The 23,313-nt window shown below is 44.7% G+C and overlaps 1 protein-coding gene across 1 annotated transcript in view; it reads left to right on the top strand.

Moving 5' to 3' along the window:
- The first annotated feature begins 671 nt into the window (after positions 1-671).
- The window catches only part of CD79B (CD79b molecule), a 35,360-nt gene continuing 12,718 nt past the window's right edge, over positions 672-23,313 (top strand). Inside the window, exons 1-4 of the mRNA XM_056548084.1 lie at positions 672-751; positions 857-1,074; positions 14,400-14,441; positions 15,772-16,065. Coding sequence (XP_056404059.1) covers positions 960-1,074; positions 14,400-14,441; positions 15,772-16,065 — 451 coding nt within the window. The 5' untranslated portion in view covers positions 672-751; positions 857-959. The remainder of the gene's footprint in view (positions 752-856; positions 1,075-14,399; positions 14,442-15,771; positions 16,066-23,313) is intronic.

Genomic DNA, 23,313 nt, shown 5'->3' with positions numbered 1-23,313 from the left:
TGTCAGTCACTGAAGTGTATGGAGACTGTAATAATGAGACTGTAACTGTTCATTGGATGTACCGCAAGCCTTTAAGTAAAGTTTAAGTTCAACTACCTTGTGGACCTTCAGTCATTTTTTTGCCTGCACCTATTGTTACTGGGAAGGGCGACGATAGGCCGGAGAATTACCTCAGCATACTAGCCCTCAGCCTGGCGTCACGAACCATAGGGTTAACCTTAACCCCTGATATACTGAATCAAAACCCTGACTACACTACCCGTACCCCAGAGGCCTACCACACACTTATTACTCAGTATTTATTACTCAGGGACAATTACATGGGACTACTCAGTTACTATTACTAAGAGACTATTACATGAGACTACTTGGTGACTTTTACTCAAGATTAATTAAAACATATTATTCATTAATTGTTTCTAAAAAGAGGAGTTGGGGGGCTCACACTAATATTTTGGATGAAGTGCATGCCGAGGTTTCTGCGTTACACGTAACCCCACGTGTAGAAAGTGAATACAATAAAAGAAAAAGGGTTGCAGACTTCAAGGTATATACTTTCTTAGTATATACCTTGAGGTCTGCAACCCTTTTTCTTTTAATTGTTTCTAAAACATGAGCGTACTGTGGGATTAATATTATGCCATTATTACACAGGACTACCACTACAACATGGGACTACTTAGTGCTCATTACTAGAACAGATATTCTTATAGTTTATAGGGCATACAATATAGCATCTACAAATCTCCAGGTAATATTGGCAATATTTCTAGTATATGACATTTTCCGTGCATGATCTTTTGTAAATGATGGATATATAATAAGAGCTGTGCTTGAAGGACTTTGTTCTGCTCAGATACCTCTAGGTAAATTGTATACTTTCTGATGGCCTGTCAGTTGCCAAGAGGAAGTCCCTGCCCTGGACTATTTGCATAAAGTCCCCCCCCCCAGCCCACCCCATGAGAATCGTCATGCTCCCAAGATCTACTTTGCGAACTGTGTCAACACTGTGTGTGAAGATGACTGCGCGTCAGGCCATTCTATGCGCTTTCTCCATTGCTGTCTTTTTATTAGGTAGGTTAAAATTGGTATTTGATCTCCTCTGGTAATGTTTAATAATGATAATGGGGGAGATGTATCAAAACCCGTGCAGAGGAACAGTGGTGCAGTTGCCCATAGCAACCAATCAGATTGCTTCTTTCATTTTCCACAGGCCTCTTTAGAGGCCTGTGGAAAATGAAAGAAGCAATCTGATTGGTTGCTATGGGCAACTGCACCACTCTTCCTCTGCACAGGTTTTGATAAATCTCCCCCAATATGTTTAGAATATGTATTTTTTTTTGTTTTTTTAGCTTTTTCATCTATTGAAATCTTTTATCTGATAATCTGTGCAATAGGATTTGCTTACACCATCTATAGATTTCAATGCAATTAATACTATAAAATACGATATATCTTTATGGGAACAACTCTCTCTGTATAAAGTATCTTTAGTTTGTGTCTTTCTTACTCACTTGTATTGTAAAAAAAAATTGTGAAAATACCATTTTCCTGCACATCTGTGCGAAAGAGGAAGCAGATGGCACGGGCCATGTCTCGAAGTCTGACAGCACAACAGGGCATAAACATCTCTACACTAGATACTAGCAAAAATAGCAAAAGTGGTATCATTGTCCGATGCCGTCACGTCTAGATAAAAGTACAGTCGAAGGAACAGCAGCCGTGAAGAAGACTGGGCAACACGGTTCTCTGATATCTAAGAAAAGCCTCTTTTATCGCATGTGGTATACAAAAAATCCCAACATGGCTAAGCTGAGGAGACAAGACAAGGAAACTATGGAGCGCACAGGGATGACAGCTGTTTCGTACTGGCGAGAGCAGAAGAAGTACCTTGCTGGTACGAAACAGCTGTCATCCCCGTGCTCTCCTTTGTTTCCCTGTCTCGTCTCCCCTGCCTAGCCATGTTGTGATTTTTATTTCAAATAAAAAAGCTTTTCTTGGATATCAGAGAACGGTGTTGCCCATTGTATCATAGTGATCCTCAGTTACAGCTTGGGTCACACTCCACAGCGGCATTCGCAATCCTGGGGGCTTCAGAAGTGAAATCTCGCAGCTTTCCATGCTTGTTCTGGAAGGTGTCCATTTTATACGAGGCCCCAGACAGTTATTCAACATAGGAAGAAACTAACTGCGCCCAGCAATTCAGATAAGTCATTAAAGTGGGGTGTACATACAGTGGACCCTCAAGTTACAATATGAATTGGTTCCAGGACGACCATTGTATGTTGAAACCATTGTATGTTGAGACCAGAACTCTATGGAAACCGGGTAATTGGTTCTGAAGCCACCAAAATGTCATCCAAAAATAGGAAAAAGTGAGGATTAAAGATAAATAAGTAGATAACTAATATAGATAAAGCAAATCCTTACATATAAAAGTAAGAAAGATCTGCTGGGAGCTGTAATCACTGTTTATGTTAGTGTTTCCCAACCAGGGTGCCTCCAGCTGTTGCAAAACTACAACTCCCAGCATGCCCGGACAGGCGTTGGCTGTCCGGGCATGCTGGGAGTTGTAGTTTTGCAACAGCTGGAGGCACCCTGGTTGGGAAACAATGGTTTATTGGGGAGATTTATCAAAACCTGTGCAGAGGAAAAGTTGCCCAGTTGCCCATAGCAACCAATCAGATTGCTTCTTTCATTTTGCAGAGGCCTTGTTAAAAATGAAAGAAGCAAGCTGATTGGTTGCTATGGGCAACTGGGCAACTTTTCCTTTGCACAGGTTTTGATAAATCTCCCCCAGTGTCCTTAATAGAGCCACCCTAACTTGGTGTCCAAAGGAGCAGCTAACCCTGGCACAGGTAAGGAGTACAGAACTTGTAGTTCCTCCCTGTACTGTAGGGGGCGCTACCAGACAGCCAGTCAGTGCATACACTTCAGTAATACAGGTAATTTACCAGTAAAATGCCCATTCTAATTGGTCAGTTCCTCCAGTTGTGACATGTCTCACAGATCTGGACTATCTGTACATTGTATGTTGAGTCTGGTTTCAAGTTACAATGGTCCAGAAAAGACCATTGTATGTTGAAACTATTGTATGTTGAGGCCATTGTAAGTTGAGGGATCACTTGTACTTGTTGACTGTTTCCAATAACAATAAGCAAAACTACAAATGCAGATATAACATTTTACAATAATAGTTTAATGCAGATTTTAGTCTGAATTTAGCATCTAAAACATTGTTCCCCAACCTGTGGTCTCCCTGACAGCTTGCAGTTGGAGAGAACGCTGCTTTATAGGTTGCATTGGCATCCGATTTGCAGTAGCCAGATGAGTCAGTATTGTATTACTTGAAATATATAACACATAGTAAACTAGACCATGGATTCACCTTTGTACACTAATTCCCATTCACACACATTACACTAATCTGCAAGCAGCCACACTATAGACATCAAGTGATGTAAGGTCAGTACCGGGAGAGCAGGGCATCAAACTGTACAGTCACAGTACCTACAACTTTCATACAGATTATATTAATACATAAACTGTAATACAGTGATCCCTCAACTTACAATGGCCTCAACATACAATAGTTTCAACTAGGGATCGAACGATTATCGGTATGGCCGATATTATCGGTATGGCCGATATTATCGGCCGATAATCACGATTTTGGGCATTATCGGTATCGGCAATTACCTTGCTGATAAGCCGATAATGCCCCCGACCCCCCGCACCGCCCCCACCGCACCGCGACCGCCCCCAGACCCGATGCACTTCACCGCAACCGATCCCCCGACCCACCGCACCACATCGCACCCCCCACCGTAGTGCTGGGCGGTATACCGGTATGAACCGGATACCAGTTTTTTTTCTCCCACGGTATGGATTTTTGCCCATACCGCTATACCGGTCGGGCCCCTCCCCCACCCTCCGAGTCAATAAAAAAAAATTAAACTTACCCGTAATGGGGGTGGTCCGGGCGCCCCATCCTTCCTGTAGCGTCCGGCGGCATTCTGGGTGGAGGGTGAACAGGTCCGGGCTGTTCTTCTCCGGGGGTCATCTTCTCCACTCCGGGCAGGCTCCGGCCTAGTACGCTGCATAGACGCCGCTACGCCTTGACGTCACTGCGCAGCGGCGTCTATGCTGCGTTACTAGGCCGGAGCCTGCCCGGAGTGGAGAAGAGCACCCCCGGAGAAGAAGGACAGCCCGGACCAGTTCACCCTCCACCCGGAATGCCGCCGGACACTACAGGAAGGATGGATGGCCCGGACCACCCTGACAGGTAGGGGGAGAGAAGCTGGTGGCGGCGGCGGCCTATGGCACCGCAAAAGCCACTGCAGTGCATTGATTTAAAGCGCCCGCTTTAAATCAATGATCTGCAGCGGTGTCGCGGGGGGATAAATAGCCGATAACTTATACCGGAATATCGGTATAAGTTATCGGCTATCCGCCCTAACCTCCACCGATTATCGGTATCGGCCCTAAAAAACCGATATCGGTCGATCCCTAGTTTCAACATACAATGGTCTTTTCTGGATCATCGTAAGTTGAAACCAGACTCAACATACAATGTACAGACAGTCCAGATCTGTGATACCTGTCAATGGCTGGAAGAACTGACCAATCAAAATGGGCATTCACTGGTAAAACCCCTGTATTACTGAAGCGTATGCACTGACTGGTGTCTGGTAGCGCCTCCTACAGTACAGAGTGGTATTACATGTTCTGTACTCTTTACCTGTACCAGGGTTAGCTGCTCCTTTGGACACCAGGTGAGGGCGACTCCATTACTTTTTTAGGACATTGCATGTACTGTACAGGACCCTGAAGAAGCTCCTGTCCTTTACATAGACCAGTGTTTCCCTAGCAGGGTGCCCCAGCTGTTGCAAAACAGCTGGAGGCTCCCTGCTTGGGAAACACTGACATAGACAGTGATTTACAGCTCCCAGCAGATCTTTCTTACTTTTACATGTAAGGATTTGCTTTATCTATATTAGTTATCTACTTATTTTTCTTTAATCCTCACTTTTTCCTATTTTTGGATGACATTTTGGGGCTTCAGAACCAATTACCAGGTTTCAATAGAAATGGAAATGGTTTCAACATACAATGGTCGTCCCAGGAACCGATTAATATTGTAACTTGAGGGACGACTGTATAGTATTTAGATGGAAAAAAATGCTTTATGAACAATCAAAACTTGCGAATACCTGAAACTCGCTGTCTAGTTTCACATGCGCCTACATTGCAGTGCACCAAGGTAAACAAGTCTCAGCTTCTAGTTTTTGTGTGTGTTTTGAAGTGCATCAAAAACACATTAAAAATTGCATGTTTTACTGCAAATCGTTGCAGTTTTACTAAATAGTTTTAACAGGTGTAACACAAGTTGTTTCCTGACTTTTAAAATGCAATTGAAGTGCAAAAGAACCAACAAAAATGCAAAAAAAAAAAAAACAAACGGAAATAAAACTGCATCACATGCACCCACTAGAAAGTCATTTTTTTTATTATTTTCTATTTTTTTTTTTGCCAAAAGTACTTTTGCAGTGTGGTTATTGGCAGCTCTGTTTTAACAGGCAAAACACATATTTTTAAAACGTTTCATCTCTTTGAACCGAGCTGTCAATAACTGCTTTGAAAAAAAACGTTGGCGATTCGCAGAAAATGCGTTTTTTTCCAATATGTTTTTTTTCCCTTGAAAGCGCAATGAAAAGCCCTTCAGATATCTTTTATTTTTTGTTTGTTCTTTTGCATTTTCAATTTGCATTTGTTATATTGCTGGGACAAAAAAAAAATCATAGCTACCTTCTCCTGGTCCCATTGCTGCTCCTTCTGTTCGGCTATGTTCACATGTCGAACTGAACTGACCAATCAAAATGGGCATTCACTTGTAAAGCCCCTGTATTACTGAAGCGTATGCACTGACTGTCTGGTAGCGCCTCCTACAGTACAGGGAGGTATTACATGTTCTGTACTCTTTACCTGTACCAGGGTTAGCTGCTCCTTTGGACACCAGGTGGGGGTGACTCCATAACTTTTTTTTAGGACATTGCGTGTACTGTACAGGACCCTGAAGAAGCTCCTGTCCTCTACATAGACCAGTGTTTCCCTAGCAGAGTGCCACAGCTGTTGCAAAACTACAACTCCCAGCATGCCCGGACAGCCAAAGGCTGTCCGGGCATGCTGGGAGTTGTAGTTTTGCCACAGCTGGAGGCTCCCTGCTTGGGAAACACTGACATAGACAGTGATTTACAGCTCCCAGCAGATCTTTCTTACTTTTATATGTAAGGATTTGCTTTATCTCTATTAGTTATCTACTTATTTTTCTTTAATCCTCACTTTTTCCTATTTTTGGATGACATTTTGGTGGCTTCAGAACCAATTACCAGGTTTCCATGGTTTCAACATACAATGGTCTTCCTGGAACCAATTAATATTGTAACTTGACGACTATCAGTTAGGCTATGTTCACACGTCGGAAATTCTGCAGCAAATTCTGCAGAAACTATTTCCCATTCAGTTCAATGGAACTCCTGCAGCGGAAATTCTGCAGCAGAATTTCTGCTGTGTAAATGGGGCAGCAAAATCCCATTGAAGTGCATTGGCTATAAATTCATGCAGAATTTTCATGCGGAATTCCATGCAGAATTTCTGGCGTGTGAACATAGCCTTACTCCTCTCTACTGCCTGCTTCTGGGAGGATGGAGCAGGACCTGTCTATTCATAACACCAAACGCAGGTTTGGGATAAAATTATACAAAGCATGTTTTTACATATGCGCTAGCAGCTGCAGGTAGCGCTCCGTTTGCGAATTATCACTACTTGCTGCATTCTACATGGACTTGCCAATTGTTTCAAGTTGCAACTCCAGACGCAGTGCAGCAATTGGTGGTAAATCACAAACACTTTTGCCTGCCACTAACACATGCTTTGTATAATTCTATACCAAACCTGGTACCAGCTTATGCTGGGTTCAAGTGGCATTGTTTTCTTGCTTTTATTTCATATATAAGGCTGGGTGTCCATTAGAGATGAGCACTTACAGTAAATTCGATTCGTCACGAACTTCTCGGCTCGGCAGTTGATGGCTTTTCCTGCATAAATTAGTTCAGCTTTCCGGTGCTCCGGTGGGCTGGAAAAGGTGGATACAGTCCTAGGAGACTCTTTCCTAGGACTGTATCCACCTTTTCTAGCCCACTGGAGCACCTGAAGGCTGAACTAATTTACGCAGGATAAGTCATCAACTGCTGAGCCGAGAAGTTTGTGACAAATCGAATTTACTGTAAGTTCGCTCATCTCTAGTGTCCATACTTTAATTTACGCTCTGATTTTCCTGGAAAATGAGGCCATGACATTTAAATCACAGCCGCGTTTTGTCGGATACCCGGACGTAAAAATAAAATATGAGCAGAAAATGTTACGTTGTGTGAACCCAGCCTTAGAGCATCCTAATTGTTCCACAACATCCGGCACAAAATTCAGCACAAAAGTTAAAGGGGTACTCCGGCAGAAATTTATTTTATTTACTTATTTTTATATATATATATATATATATATGTATATATATATATATATATATATATATATATATATTTTTTTTTTTTTTTAAATCAACGGGTGCCAGAAGAATAAACAGATTTGTAAATTAAAAATTCTTAATCCTTCCAGTACTATTCAGCTGCTGTATGCTCCAGAGGAAGTTGAGTTGTTCTTTCCAGTCTGACCACAATGCTCTCTGCTGACACCTCTGTCCATGTCAGGAACTGTCAGGAATAGGAGAGGTTTGCTACAGGAATTTTGCTTGTACTCTGGACAATTCCTGACACAGACAGAGGTGGCAGCAGAGAGCACTGTGGTCAAGAACTATACAACTTTTTTTGAATAGAAATAATTTACAAATCTGTTTCAATCTCTGAATAAGCCCTTTAAAGGGGTTATTCAGAGATAGAAACAAAGAGCATATGCTTCCCAAATCAGCACCACTTCTGTCCTCAGGTTGTGCTTGGTATTGCAGCTCAGCTGCATTTAAGTTCCATCTCAATGCCAAGTTGTAATACCACACAACCTGAGGACAAAGGCTATGCTGTTTTTGGAAGAAATTAGCTCTGTATTTCTATCCCTGGGTAACCCCTTCATCTATAGATTTTGGCTATGTTCCCACAGTGTTTTTTCAGGCGTATTTCCTTAGTAAAAATCTGTGCACACGATATGTAAAAAAAAAAACAAGTTGCTAATTTGTGCACCCGCAAAAATGTGCCCGCATTTTTTACATGTTGGGGGGGAGGTTTATCAAAACCTGTGTAAAGGAAAAGTTGACTAGTTGCCCATAGCAACCAATCAGATCGCTTCTTTCATTTTTGAGAGGCCTTTTTTAAAATGAAACAAGGGATCTAATTGGTTGCTATGGGCAACTTTTCCTCTGCACAGGTTTTGATAGATCTCCCCCATTGAGTGCACAACCACTTTCTCATTGACTTACATAGAGCACATTAAAGAGGTACTCCGGTGGAAAACTTTTTTTTTAATCAACTGGTGCCATAAAGTAAAACAGATTTGTAAATGACTTCTATTAAATCTTTACCCTTCCAGTACTTTTTAGCAGCTGCAGAGAAAATTTTATGCTTTTTGAATTTCTTTTTTGTCTTGTCCACAGTGCTCTCTGCTGACACCTGATCCCCGTATCAGGAACTGTCCAGAGCAGGAGAAAATCCCCATTGCAAACCTATGCTACTCTGGACAGTTCCTGATATGGGCAGCAGGTGTCAGCGGAAAGCACTGTGGACAAGACAAAAAAAGAGATTTAAAAAGTATAGATTTTTCTCTGTAGCATACAGCTACTAAAAAGTACTTGAAGGGTAAAGATTTTTTAATAGAAGTAATTTACAAATCTGTTTAACTTTCTAGCACCAGTTGACTTAAAAAAAATTTAAAAAAAGTTTTCCACTGAAGTATCCCTTTAACCCCTTAATGACGAAGGACGTATATTTACGTCCTCCACCGGCTCCCGCGATATGCCGCGGGGTCATGCAGTGTCCCCGCGGCATATCGGGCCAATCCTGGCGGCTATCTACGGCCGGGACCCGCGGCTAATACAGGACATCACCGATCGCGGTGATGCCCTGTATTAACCCTTCAGACGCGGCGATGAAAGCTGACCGCCGCGTCTGAAGTGAAAGTGACCCGGCTGCTCAGTCGGGCTGTTCGGGACCACCGCGGTGAAATCGCGGCGTCCCGAACAGCTTACAGGACACCGGGAGGGATCTTACCTGCCTCCTCGGTGTCCGATCAACGAATGACTGCTCCGTGCCTGAGATCCAGGCAGGAGCAATCAAGCGCCGATAACACTGATCACAGGCGTGTTAATACACACCAGTTATCAGCATAAGAGATCAGTGTGTGCAGTGTTATAGGTCCCTATGGGACCTATAACACTGCAAAAAAAAAGTGAAAAAAAAGTGTTAATAAAGGTAATTTAACCCCTTCCCTAATAAAAGTTTGAATCACCCCTCTTTTCCCATAAAAAAAAATAAAACAGTTTAAATAAAAATAAAAATACACATATGTGGTATCGCCACGTGCGTAAATGTCCGAACTATAAAAATATATCATTACCGTATTTATCGGCGTATAACACGCACTTTTTAGGCTAAAATTTTTAGCCTAAAGTCTGTGTGCGTGTTATACGCCGATACCCCCCAGGAAAGGCAGGGGGAGAGAGGCCGTCGCTGCCCGCTTCTCTCCCCCTGCCTTTCCTGGGGTCTAGAGCGCTGCTGTCGGCCCTTTTCACCCCCTGGTTAGCCAGGGGGAGAGAAGCGGCGCCGACAGCCAGGAGGAGAGAAGGGGCAGCGGCACCCATTGCCGGCGCCGCTGCCCCGTTGCCTCCCCCCATCCCCGGTGGCATAATTACCTGAGTCGGGTCCGCGCTGCTCCGCTGCTCCAGGCCTCCGTCGTTGCTATGCGCTGAACGGCGCGGCGCATGACGTCAGAGCGCCGCGCCGTGCATAGAAACGACGCCGGTCCCCAGCGTCGTTGCTATGCACGGCGCGGCGCTCTGACGTCATGCGCCGCGCCGTTCAGCGCAAAGCAACGACGGAGGCCTGGAGCAGCGGAGCAGCGCGGACCCGAGCAGCGCGGACCCGACTCAGGCCTGGAGCAGCGCGGACCCGACTCAGGTAATTATGCCACCGGGGATGGGGGGAGGCAACGGGGCAGCGGCGCCGGCAATGGGTGCCGCTGCCCCTTCTCTCCCCCTGGCTGTCGGCGCCGCTTCTCTCCCCCTGGCTATCGGCGCCGGCACCGATAGTCAGGGGGACAGAACGGGCAGCGGCGCCGATAACCAGGGGGTGAAAAGGGCCGACAGCAGCGCTCTAGACCCCAGGAAAGGCAGGGGGAGAGAAGCGGGCAGCGACGGCCTCTCTCCCCCTGCCTTTCCTGGGGGTATATCGGGGTATACACGCGCACACATGCACCCTCATTTTTTCATGGATATTTGGGTTAAAAACTTTTTTTACCCAAATATCCTTGGTAAAATGAGGGTGCGTGTTATAGGCCGGTGCGTGGTATACCCCGATAAATACGGTAATTAAACTGCACGGTCAATGGCGTAAAAATTCCAAAGTCCAAAGAAGCGTATTTTTGGTCACTTTTTATACCATTAAAAAATGAATAAAAAGTGATCAAAAAGTCCGATTAAAACAAAAATGGTACCGATAAAAACTTCAGATCATGGCGCAAAAAATTATCCCTCATACCGCCCTGTACGTGGAAAAATAAAAAAGTTATAGGGGTCAGAAGAGGACATTTTTTAACGTATACATTTTCCTGCATGTAGTTATGATTTTTTCCAGAAGTACGACAAAATCAAACCTCTATAAGTAGGGTATCATTTTAACCGTATGGACCTACAGAATAATGATAAGGTGTAATTTTTACCGAAATATGTACTGCGTAGAAACAGAAGCCCCCACAAGTTACAAAATGGCGTTTTTTCTTCGATTTTGTTGCTCAATGATTTTCTTTCCCATTTCGCCGTGAATTTTAGGGTAAAATTACTAATGTCCCTGCAAAGTAGAATTGGTGACGCAAAAAGTAAGCCATAATATGTATTTTTAGGTGGAAAATTGAAAGAGTTATGATTTTTAAAAGGTAAGGAGGAAAAAACGAAAGTGCAAAAACGGAAAAACCCTGCGTCCTTAAGGGGTTATTGTTAAAGGAAACAAAGGAAATACACCTCAAAAGACACTGTGTGAAGACTTATTGTGGGGCTATGTGGTCATATCCCCTACATCAGTGGTCTCAAACTGTGGCCCTTTAGATGTTGCAAATCTTTAACTCCCAGCATACCCGGACAGCCGTTGGCTGTCAGGGCATGCTGGGAGTTGAAGTTTTGCAACATCTGTAGGGCCTCAGTTTGAGACCAGTGCTCTACACAGAGTGAAAATCTAATACGTTGGCTGTATTCAATTACCAAAAATTCATCTAATATATATTATACATAATTTTGACATGGTTACTTGTTATCCACATTTTTTTCTTTACTCTATAGTATTATATATTGATTTCACTTTTCTTCCTTTGGAAATTAAGGCTATTTGGCAATTCACATGTTGCCCTTATTGCATTGATTTCTAATCATGGTAGAAAAAGTGTTGCGGTTTTGCTACGATTAAAAAAAATGGCCTTGTTCAACTGTATGGGAAAAGCTTTACCTTAACCATTGAGTGATATCTGGATAATCTAACAAGAAAGGCACAGATATCAGCACAACCGGCTGTGTATATTCACTGTATTAACAGGACCATATAGGGCTCCGGTAACACGGCAATGATTTCAATGCAATAACGTTAGTGCTCAATTCCCAGAGGAAAGTTAATCGCAGTGAGATTATCAAAAGAAAAATATTTGGGAGGCACTTACCGATACAGTAGAAAAGCAGTCTTTATTATTCATGCATTAAAAAAAGCAGCCTGGTCACACGAGGACGCCAAGAACTGGACCCACGTAACTACAGCTGTTTCACTCCGCCATAGTCGTAACCTGATGAAACTCCATGGCGGAGTGAAACAGCTGTAGTTACGTGGGTCCAGTTCTTGGCATACTTGCGTGACCAGGCTGCTTTTTTAATGCACAAATAATAAAGACTGCTTTTAAACTGTACCGGTGAGTGCCCCTCCAGTATTTGGGTAATGTCTGTGAATTCCCATTTTGTTGCAGAAAATTCAGCAATTCTCCACTTGCAGAAATTCATGCGCTTGTCACCAAAACAACCCCATTCAAATAAATAGACAAATCTTTAGTCGCGGAAAAGTCTTCAACAAAATCTGTTTCATGTGAATCCACACTATGGACTGACATATTCTGGACTGCTTTATTGACTTTTGGACTCTTAAAAATAGGACATTCCTCCAACTGCAAACATATATTTTATTGGTTGTACCCTATGGGTGACTCATTTAAAAGGTTGACTAATATAATACTGTAAAACCTCCCGAAAAACCACCTTTTTGTGTATACCAGTCCTTATCCTGACTAGATTTTGCCTGGTGGATTTTGATTTCACCATACATTTTGTGCTTTAAGACCTCCCCCCCCATAGAAGACCAATTTTCAATGCAGTTTTGGGTGGTAGACTTAGGGTTGGGTCACACGTAGCGCATCCGCAGCGTATTTGACTTGAGTGTGCCTCCTTCTGTGCCCGTGCATCCTGCTTTGGTCTGCTGGTCGCCGCACGCAAGCGTAGCATACTCACAGACATCGCGGCCGCTCTTGGCCTAGCTCAGGGAGCAGGGGGAGCGACCGTTATGTCTGTGAGTACAATGCGAATGCGCATGGCAACTTGCAGGTCATTGTGTGTCTGCTTGTAGCGGCGGATTGCTCCTACCAGCAGACCAAAGCAGGACGCATGGGAACAGAAAAAGGCACACTTTAGGGACAGTCAGTAGCGCATCCGCAGCGTCAAACATGCTGCGAATGTGCTACGTGTGACCCTACCCCTAGAGATGGTTCTCTGTGTTCTTGTGAAATCATCTCTCCACATCATTGTCCTCCAACCTGCGGCTCTCTAGCTGTTGCAAAACTACAATTCTCAGTGTGCCCTGACAACTGCAGGCCTACAAGACTCTATCAGCTGCCCAAAGCCTTACTATATTGGGTACCAAATATATACACTCCACATACACAATGTGGGTAAGTCCAGGTTCTGACAACCCATGAGAGGATCTTCAAATTCCATACACAATGAAAGGACCACCATCGAGTTAATGACCTTCTATTTGATCATAACTCAGATATCCCATTAGTTACATGGTTTGTACAGGGCCCAACAACTACTATTGCCAGATAAGAAGACAAGACATAAATGGCCGCTTGGCCCCAGACCTCAAGGGGCAACTGCTATCTCTGCTCCCCCAATTAAAACATCGCTGTTTGCAGATTAGGATATAATGCAATTGATAACCAGGGGATACAGGTATTAAAACAGTATTACATGTCTGTAAACGCACTAAGGTACCCATACACATGACAGCTATCTCTCCGGATTCCTCCACACACATGAATGCTCAGGTAAACAAAAAGGGTTAGGTAGGGGATAAGATGTCAGATTGTGGGGGTCCCGCCGCTGGGGACCCCTGGGATCTCTGCAGTCACGCCCCCTCCCATCGACTTGCATTAAGGGGGTGGGCTGTGATGTCACAAGGGGCGGAGCCGTGAAGTCACGATGCTCTGGCCCCTGTATCGCCCGTCATTACGCACAGAGCGAGTTTGCTCTGTGCAGTAATAAAAGCAGGGTGCTGCAGCCGAGATCCCAGGGGTCCCCAGTGGCGGGACCCCCACAATCTGACATCTGATCCCCTATCCTTTGGATAGGGGATAAGATGTCCTGGGTCAGAGTACCCTTTTAAGTGTAGGGATGACAATTGGTGGAGAACTAGTTATTATAGTGTTTTATTGTCACAGAATTTGAGCCGTCTAAGGCTGCGTTCACACGTTGCTGCCTATTATCAGTAACGCAACTAATTAGTGCATGCATTTTAGCCGCAAATTACCAAAATCGAGTAACTGCAGTACATTACACCATTTTTACAGCGATTTTGGTCATTTGAGTAAAAAAAAAAAGCATGCTGTAATTGAAGGAACCTGAGGAAGCACAGTTAGTGCGAAACGGACGTTGTTCGTGCATTTTTGGGGTAGAGCACCTGCACTTCAAGTTTTGTACCTGCACACGCTGGTCAATAAAGAAGCTTGCGTTGAATTCCATGGTGAGCTGCCGTCTTTTTCTACTTCACTGTTTTGCGTAATTAGTTACAGTACTGCTAATGGGTAGCAACATGTGAACACAGCCTAAGGTATACAAATATAATTAACATTTCATAGCAACCCTCTGTTTCTATTTGCAGATCAGGGATGCTGTGCAAGGAGTAACAGTTCAGAAGAATCAGGTACATTGTAATGGTCTTATTAATGAATGAAACTTTGTATAATAAGAATCAGCTGATCAGTGGGGTTGCTGGAGGCCAGATTCCCTGCTTATTTTTTATTCTAAGAACAGGCTATATATATTTTTTGTACATATTTTTTTAATCAAAGTGTCAGAAAAAACCTTTATGATATGAGATATTAGTCAGATGCTTCAACCGCTAAAAGAGGCAAAACACATACTCCCTGTATCAGGGACATTAGCTTAGTTTTGGGTAAATATTATGGATTGTCAGGGGGAAAAAAGAATCTAAAACATGGCCGGAGAAAGGATTTTTGTTTACACAGGCGAAGGTGCATTTTGGTGCCCAGCGTAGTATGAGGCTTTCCTTTACATATATGCATCTTCCATTTTTTTCCCCTCTGGCGCTGCAGAAAATGCACTGGAGGTAAAATGAAGCAAGAACTGATCCCTTTCACTTGAATGGGACAGTTCACAATCATCCGGCGTCTCAGTGTGGACACCGGATGATAGGACTCGCCAGATTGGCGCAGACAGAGGAACGCATCTTGCTGCATTGCCCCGTCCGGCGATCACAAACAATGGATGCTGGATGATACACAACTGATGCATTTCTGGCGTCAGTTGTGGCATTTTTCTCCCAGTTTCGCCGGAGCCGGATACATGTAACTCTAATCTGAGTAGGTGAGCATGCTGGGGAGAGGGTAAGGGGATTAGATAATTTGCCCCGATTAGGAAGATGTCGCCAGTAGGTAGGTAGGTAATCCCCCAACTAGGTAGTTGCCCCCAGTAGCTAAGGAGAGAATCCCAATGGTAGATCAATATTAGGTTGTAGGTAATCCCTACTGGTGGTTAGGTAATGCCCACTGTTAGGTATGTAATGGCCTGTGCCCCCTGGTAGGTAGATGGTGCCAATACAGATAGGTAAGTAGGTAGATGCTGGTAAGTAGGTAGTGCTGGTAGGTTACCTTTTTTCTTTTAATAGTCCTCTTCATTGTTAAACCTTTTTGTTAATATGTAAATGAGGCTCATGTACCCAGGGGGTGTTCCCCAGTATGGCAAGAGCTTAGGCAAGTGCAGCCCATGGCCTCTTTATCTAGTGTCTGTCAGTCAAACAGGGTAGGCGGATCTATCCAGCTTATATCCATCTATAGAAAGCCAGCAGGGCCATTCTGCTTTATTAGACCCTTTACTGATCAGTAATTGACAATATACTGTATATTAGTGATATGCAATCCCTCAAATATTCCCTCAATACAATAAGCATCACCAGGAGATACATAATAGAAATCAGCAGGGTTGTTCAGAGGATGGATTCTTTGTTGTTCTAGATATGGTGCAGTACCAAACTCGCTTTATTGCTGTGAGAAAAGGCCGGACTGTTAATATACTATGTGGATGTTGGAGCATGCAATTCCCTGTCCAACGTAATGTCTCCTGGTATCGTGGACATCAAGATGGCTCGGTGATCACTTATCTGAACCTCGAGCCCCACATTACAACAAATGGAATAAGTCTGAAAATTCAAAACGTGCAAAGAAAAGACATGGGCATCTACTTCTGTACCTACAATACCACTAAAAAGATAAAGCAGCCACACTGTGGGACGGAGCTGATGATAGTGGGTAAGTCTACTATATGTTTTATATATTTACTATACCGTATGTTTAGAACAGTGGTCTCAAACTGTGGCCCACCAGATGTTGCAAATCTTCAACTCCCAGCATGCCCGGACAGCCAACGGCTGTCCGGGCATGTTGGGAGTTGAAGTTTTGCAACATCTAGAGGGCCACAGTTTGAGAGAATTGGTTTAGAGTAATTTGACATAACTTTAAGGCTAGTTCTACATCAGTGTTTTTGTGTTCCGTTTGCTTGATCCAGCAAAGAGACTGAAAAACTGACATGAACTGATCCCATTGAAGTCTATGAGGCATTTTGGGATCAGGTGATCTAGTTTGCTTCAGTTGAGTTTGTAGTCAGTTTTTTTTTTTTTTGGCTGATTACAAACGGACGGTAAAAATCAACATCAATGTCTATGGTACCAGAGAGGGATTGGTTTGCATTTTTTACTTTCCAGTTAAGCTCGGTTTTCATAATGAACATGCTCAGAAGAAAGAAAACAGACAAAAACAGATGTAAACTGATCAAAAAACTGAAGCTAACTGATACAAACTGTCCAGTATAAGTAACCATGCCAACTTTCCGTTTTTTTTTTTTTTTTTTTTTAAAGGATCAGTTTGAATTAGTTTATCGTCAATTTAGAATATAATCATAAACTGATCATGCCTGAACGGATCACAAATGCTGATGTGAAATTAGCCTAAGGCCTTGTTCACATGAGCGTTGTGCTCTGTTGTGAGGAGCTCCGTCACTCATTCCATCTAAATTAGGCTGCATTCACACTACGTTTGCTGCCTGGGGCTGCTGGGTCCGGCGCCGAAACCCATTCACTTTAATTAGCCGACCAGGACTCCTGTCGGCTCCTTTTTGCCTCGTATACAGTTTTGTGACCGGACCTAAAACCATAGTAACTTTTTTGTCTATGATAGTGTGTATTACAAACCAGTTGTGCCTCAATGGGCGCGAGGCATTCACCTTTGCTTGCCAATCTGTCAATGTCTTATTGGGAGGAATTATACATCTATTCCCCCAATAATCCTTTTTCTGAGGACATACAGTGGTACAGAACTGTTTATAGAGTATATTAACTAATAATTTCAATTTGAAATTTACATCTGAGGTTTATCCTCATACAGTTCTATTCTTGGATCTACAATTGTCTGCCGTTCCAGGTGATGTCGTGCATGCAAGGGTCATGGCAGGTGGTGGATCCTCTGGGCCTGTGTGGATAATGACGTGAGCCGTGCCAGGGAATGGAGTCTAAGGTGCCACAGGTTTTCACCAGAGCCCGTCGCAAAGCGGAATGGTCTTGCTGCGGCAGGCGGCACCCAGGTCGCAACCCCTGGCACGACTTGTCCACACAGGTAGCTGGGATGAAACATACAGATGGGTATGGGCAAGATGAGGTCAGGATAGCTGAAGGTCAAGGAAGACAGCACAATAGCAGGGTCGGGTCACGGAACAAGGATCAGGTACACGGATAACCAGGAACACAGGAATACAGTAGCTTTCTCTTAGGCACAAAGGCAACAAAGGTCCGTCACAAGGCAGGGGGAGGTGCAGATACTTATAGAGAAGGAACAGGTGAAGACACTAATTAGGGCGTACTGGCCCTTTAAATCACAGAGCTCCGGCGCACGTGTGCCCTAGGAGGCGGGGGCATGCGCATCGGGAGTGAGAACACGGAAGACCAGGGTGGGTGAGTGATGGGCTGGAATTTGCATGCGGGGGTGTCCTGCAATGCGAATCTCAAACCTGCCAGCAGCAGGGACATGAGAGGAAAGCGCTCACGGCCAGCGTGTCTGGCCGGAGCGCTGACGTTACAGTACCACCCCCACCACCCCCTTTGGTCTCCCCCTCTTCTTGGGCAAGAAGAGTCGCTGGAAGATGATGTTTCTGGACCAGGGAGGCACCAATGAAGTCGCCAGCAGAACCAAAAATGCAGAAGCGTTGAAAGACGTCTTGGCAGGAGAAAAGACCTGAACTGGAATGGTCAAACGAGGAGAGGTAATATTCACATCTAGGGATGCCACTCTTACTTGTCCAAGATGCAAGCATTCTCCCGGACGCTGAGGACATATAGAACAGTCTTTGAGTAAGTGCTCTGGACTGGCACAATATAGGCACAAATTCTCATAGTGTCGACAGGATCTTTCCAGATGCGTTAGGCGAAAGCGATCCACCTCCATAGCCTCTTCGGTAGGAGGCAAAGAAGACGAAAGAGGTGGAGGTTGGAACACAGGAGCCAGTCGGGGTAATCGCCATGTTCGGGCAGGTTCTCTTTTCAAATGAAGTTCTTCCTGCCTCTTGGCAAAACGGACATCAATATGGGTGGCCTAATGGATAAGTTCGCTCAGGTTAGTCGGAGGATCTCAAGCAGAGAGAGCATCCTTGATTCTACTGGAGAGTTTCATTGTTCCAAGCCAGTTCAGAAGCCAGTGTGCAGAAGTGAACAGCATAGTCACCCACAGAGGAGTTACCTTGACAAAGAGTCAGAAGAGCCTTCTCGGCAGAGGAGGCTCCTGCGGGTTCTTCAAATACTTTGTGGAATTCTGCAAGGAAGGGCGGCAGGGTCGAGGAGACCGGATCATTACGATCCCAGAGAGATGTAGCCCAGGCCAGGGCTTTACCTGACAGTAGACTGACCACAAATGTCACTTTAGAATGCTCCGTTGGAAACTGATTCACCATGAGTTCTAGATGCATAGAACAATGTGTCACAAAGCCTCTACACAGCTTGGGATCCCCGTGAAACTTTGAGGGCAAGGTTAAGTAAAGCTTGGACCTGGAAGAAACCGCTGACACAGGAGAAGGCTAAGGAAGAGGTTGCTGCTGCTGTTGAGCGGCAAGAAGCTTTTGCACCATAGCAGAAAGTTGATTCAGCTGTTGCACTTGACGAGCTAACTGCTGCGACTGTTGAGCCACGATGGTGGAGAGATCTGAAACATCTGGCAAAGGCACCCCAGCAGGATCCATGGCCGGATCTTACTGTAAGGGTCCCAGCAGGTGGTGGATCCTCTGGGCCTGTGTGGATGATGACGTTAGCCGTGCCAGGGAGCGGAGTCTAAGGGTGTTTTCACCAGAGCCTGCTGCAAAGTGGGATGGTCTTGCTGCAGCAGGCGCCACCCAGGTCGCTACCCCTGGCGCGACTCGTCCTCACAGGTTGCTGGGATGAAGCGTGGTACAGAAGGATAAAGACAAGATGAGGTCAGGATAGCTGATGGATAAGGACAAGACGAGGTCAGGATAGCTAAAGTTCAGGGCAGGCGGCACAATAGCAGGGACGGGTCACAGAACAAGGATCAGGTACGCGGATAGCCAGGAACCCAGTAGCTTTCTCTTAGGCACAAAGGCAACAAAGATCAGGCACAGGGCAGGGGGAGGTGCACACACCTATAGGGAAGGAACAGGTGAAGACACTAATTAGGGCATACTGGCCCTTTAAATCACAGAGCTCAGGGGCACGCACGCTGGGACTGAGAACACAGAAGACCAGGGAGGTGAGTGATGGGCTGGAACTCGCATGTGGGCATGTCCCGCGATGCGAATCTCAGCCCCTCCCGCAGCGGGGACATGAGAGGAGAGCACTCACGGCCAACGTGTCTGGCCGGAGCGCTGACGTTACAGTGCAGTCTGTTGTTTACCGCAAACCTATTTCAGGTAACACTTTGTTGCGAGCAGACAGCAATCACCCACAGCACACAATTCGATCCATACCAGTGGGTAAAATGACACGATTGAAACATAACTGCACAAGTCAAGAAGCGTATCAAAAACATAATGAAGAACTTATTACTTCGCTCCCCAGCGTCTGAAAAATTCCACCTCACACAGGAACACTGAGTTCCTGAACGCTGTGTGCGGGCTTCCGTGTTTAGGCCCGCCCCCCTCGTGACGTCACAGGCTGCCCCATCAATGAAAGTCTATGGGAAGGGGGCGCTACGGCCGTCACACCCCCTTCCCATAGACTTGCAATGAGGGGGCGGGACGTGATGTCACATGACGGGGCGTGGCGTAACGAGGGGGCGGCCGTGAACACGGAAGCCCGCACACAGCGTTCAGGAACTCAATATTCCGGACACTGGGGAGCAGAGTAACCCTTTAAACACCGTTTAAAGAGGGTACTCCAAATTTCAGTAGAGGGTACTCCAAATTTCACCTGAAATGTGCAGAACAAATTGTTGCTAACAAAAATCGTGTTGAACTTTTAAAATCACGCAGTAACCAAAATAACAAAATGGACAATAAACCAGTATTAGCACTTACCTTTTCTCCTCAGTTTCAAGAAGCGAAAAACATAGTCAGGAGACATTTACAAGCATTAAACCAAGATCCAATATTGTCAAAAATACTCACAGAAGGGTGTGCTATAGTAGCAAAAAAAAGCTGTCCCGCTGGGTGATATGTTATCCCAGTGAATTTAAATCTAAAACATCTACATCTTGTACGTGGCTACATTGTAGCGGCTTCCACAAATGTGGCTCTACCCCTTGTAAAACATGCAATTTTGTCAGAGTAGGAAACACCTTTACAGATACAGCCAACAGTTGCAATTTTCATATCAAACTATTTCTTAATTGCAATTTCACCAATGTCGTCTATGTCATTGAATGCTCTGAATGTAACCTAAATTATGTAGGATGCACGAAAAGCAGATTCAAGACCGGCATTTTGGAGCATCTCAGTGACATAGGCGGCATGGGCTTCAGACGCAACAGATCAGGGGCCTCCATTCATTTTAGAGAGGTGCATCACTGTTCACATGCGTTTAGGGACAGCTCCATCCCTTACAACTGGCACACTCCCTGGTTTTATGGAGATGTCGTCCGGTTCATAGGGGAACACCAACTGGAGGGACTCAAGCCCTACTTGTGGAAGCCCAAGACTGTTTAAAAGGTCTTCAGAGCTAAGGACTTGCTGGAGCTTGTTCCAGGGCTCCCTAAGGCCAGGGCAGAGACTGTTTGGGACAATGTAGCCGTTGGAAGGCTAACCAATATACACAAAGACTTGTCGTGCATGGCCATTCAGGGGGGACTATCTCTGAGATCATTCATGCATGCCCGTGGCCTGCGCAAAACCAGGTACTGCTCCAGGTGCCCCTGTGTGGAGGAAACATCTATGCATGTCGTTTGGCAGTGCCCCTTTGCGCAGGGTCTGTTGAACGCCTTGGAACTGGAACTTAAAGACTCGGTACCCAGGAACAACCCATCGTATCATCAGGTGCTTTATGGACTTTTTCCTGGGGTTCACGACGTGAAGGCCATTCAGGAGGCCTGGTGCCTTATGAACTGTTTTAAGGACCCTATATGGCTGGCCAGGAATTGCCTCATCTACAGCAGGGAGGACATGTCCGTCCAGGACTGCCGCAGGCTGGTCCACAGCCGGTTTAGAGACTATTCCATCTTGGACTGTCCGGATGTCGATGAAGAAGAGGATTAACACTGTTTCCCCTACCTCCCCATACATTTGCCCAGTATTTTGACCCTGTGATCCGCCCTACCCCCATTGATCCCACGCCCTTCCCCGATCAAAGACTGTAATATGTTGTTGTTTTTTACTTTGTTTCTTTGATATTGAGTGATGGAGCGGAGTGTTAGCGTAGCATGTGGTACGGTGTATAGCTTAGGGAACTGTATATTGTAGTGTCATGCTTTGTGTGATTGTAATTTATTGTATGACTTGTAATGACGACTGAATGATGAATAAAGCTCTTTCAATACCTTATGCCATTGAAAAAGTCCCTACAGGCATGAGAGGAGGCGATACTCACGCGTCCAGATGTCCATTTGATGTTTCCCCTGGTGTGTTGTCCCTGCTTTTATCTGCAATAAAGCTGAGTTTTCCGTATGCTGGACTTCCTCCATTTTCTTCAGTCTACTCACGCACTGCGGTCTGTATGAGTCCGAACACAGGAACGTTGGATCAGTGGAGCTGGCTCACCTGCTTGCATTATACGGACGCTAAAACCGTAGTATACCATGGTTTTAAGTCCGGTCACAAATCCAGATAGGGGCAAAAATTAGCCGCCCGGACTCACTGACTCCGGTCGGCTCATTAAAGGGGTATTCCGGTGGAAAACATTTTTTTCAAATCAACTGGTGCAAGAAAGCTAAACAGATTTGTAAATGACTTCTAATAAAAAATCTTTACCCTTTCAGTACTTTTTAAGCAGTTGTATTCTACAGAGGAAATTCTTTTCTTTTTCAATTTCTTTTTGTCTTGTCCACAATGCTCTCTATTGACACCTGATGCCCGTATCAGGACCTGTCCAGACAGGAGAAAATCCCCATTGCAAACCTATGCTGTTCTGGACAGTTCCTGACACGGACATAGGTGTCAGCAGAGAGCACTGTGGACAAGACAAAAAAAGAAATTCAAAAAGAAAAGAATTTCCTCTGTAGCATACAGCTGCTAAAAAGTACTGGAAGGGTAAAGATTTTTTTTTTATAGAAGTCCTTTGCAAATCTGTTTAACTTTCTGGCACCAATTGATTTGAAAAAAATATATATATAAATAAAGTATACTTCCACAGGAGTATACCTTTAAAGTGAATGAGAAGCTGTGCGGGTCAGGTTGGGATAAGGGAGCGCCCGGTTTTTAAATTTCCCAAAGTGGAGAAGGGTTCCATGTGAACAGCAGTTGAACATGGGTCAATCGGTCCTGCCCTTCTGCTCCACGGGAGGTTTCTGCCTTAGGCAGCAAACGTAGTGTGAATGTAGCCTTACAGAAGCATTTTTTTCTTTGCTAGAACAACTTACTGAAAGCTGATGGGCCCCATTCAAAGCCAATGGAACCCATCAGTCTTTGTTGTGCTCCAACCAGTTTGTCCGCAAAAAAAAAAGCGCTAATGCGAATTTAGTCTAAGAAAGCAAGCTGGGGATCATTGGCCTCACCAGGAAAAATACATTATTCTGTGGGGCCAATCTCCAGTGGTATAGGCAAATACATACATCCATATATTTCCTGTTTACTTAGTCCAATGTTGTTGGCAGATTTATCATAAATTTCCCAGGGCAACAACCAGCAGAAATGTGAATGCAGCTCTGGAGCAGAACTGTTAATTTAGCTCTGGAGCATAATACAGACTAAAGATTGGGGAAAAATAAGATTAAACTTTTTTAGGAAACTTAATTCTACAGGTAAATGGAGTCTAAGAGAAGAACATGTCTTTTAACCTGTATTAGGCTAGAATTTCACTTAGGTTTTTTAGGTTTTGTTTGGCAAAAATGCCCAAAAAACGCCAATTCTGCTGC

The sequence above is a fragment of the Hyla sarda genome, chromosome 12 (genome assembly GCF_029499605.1).
Source record: "Hyla sarda isolate aHylSar1 chromosome 12, aHylSar1.hap1, whole genome shotgun sequence".
Lineage (NCBI taxonomy): Eukaryota > Metazoa > Chordata > Amphibia > Anura > Hylidae > Hyla > Hyla sarda.
This window is presented reverse-complemented; position numbering and strand designations above follow the sequence as displayed.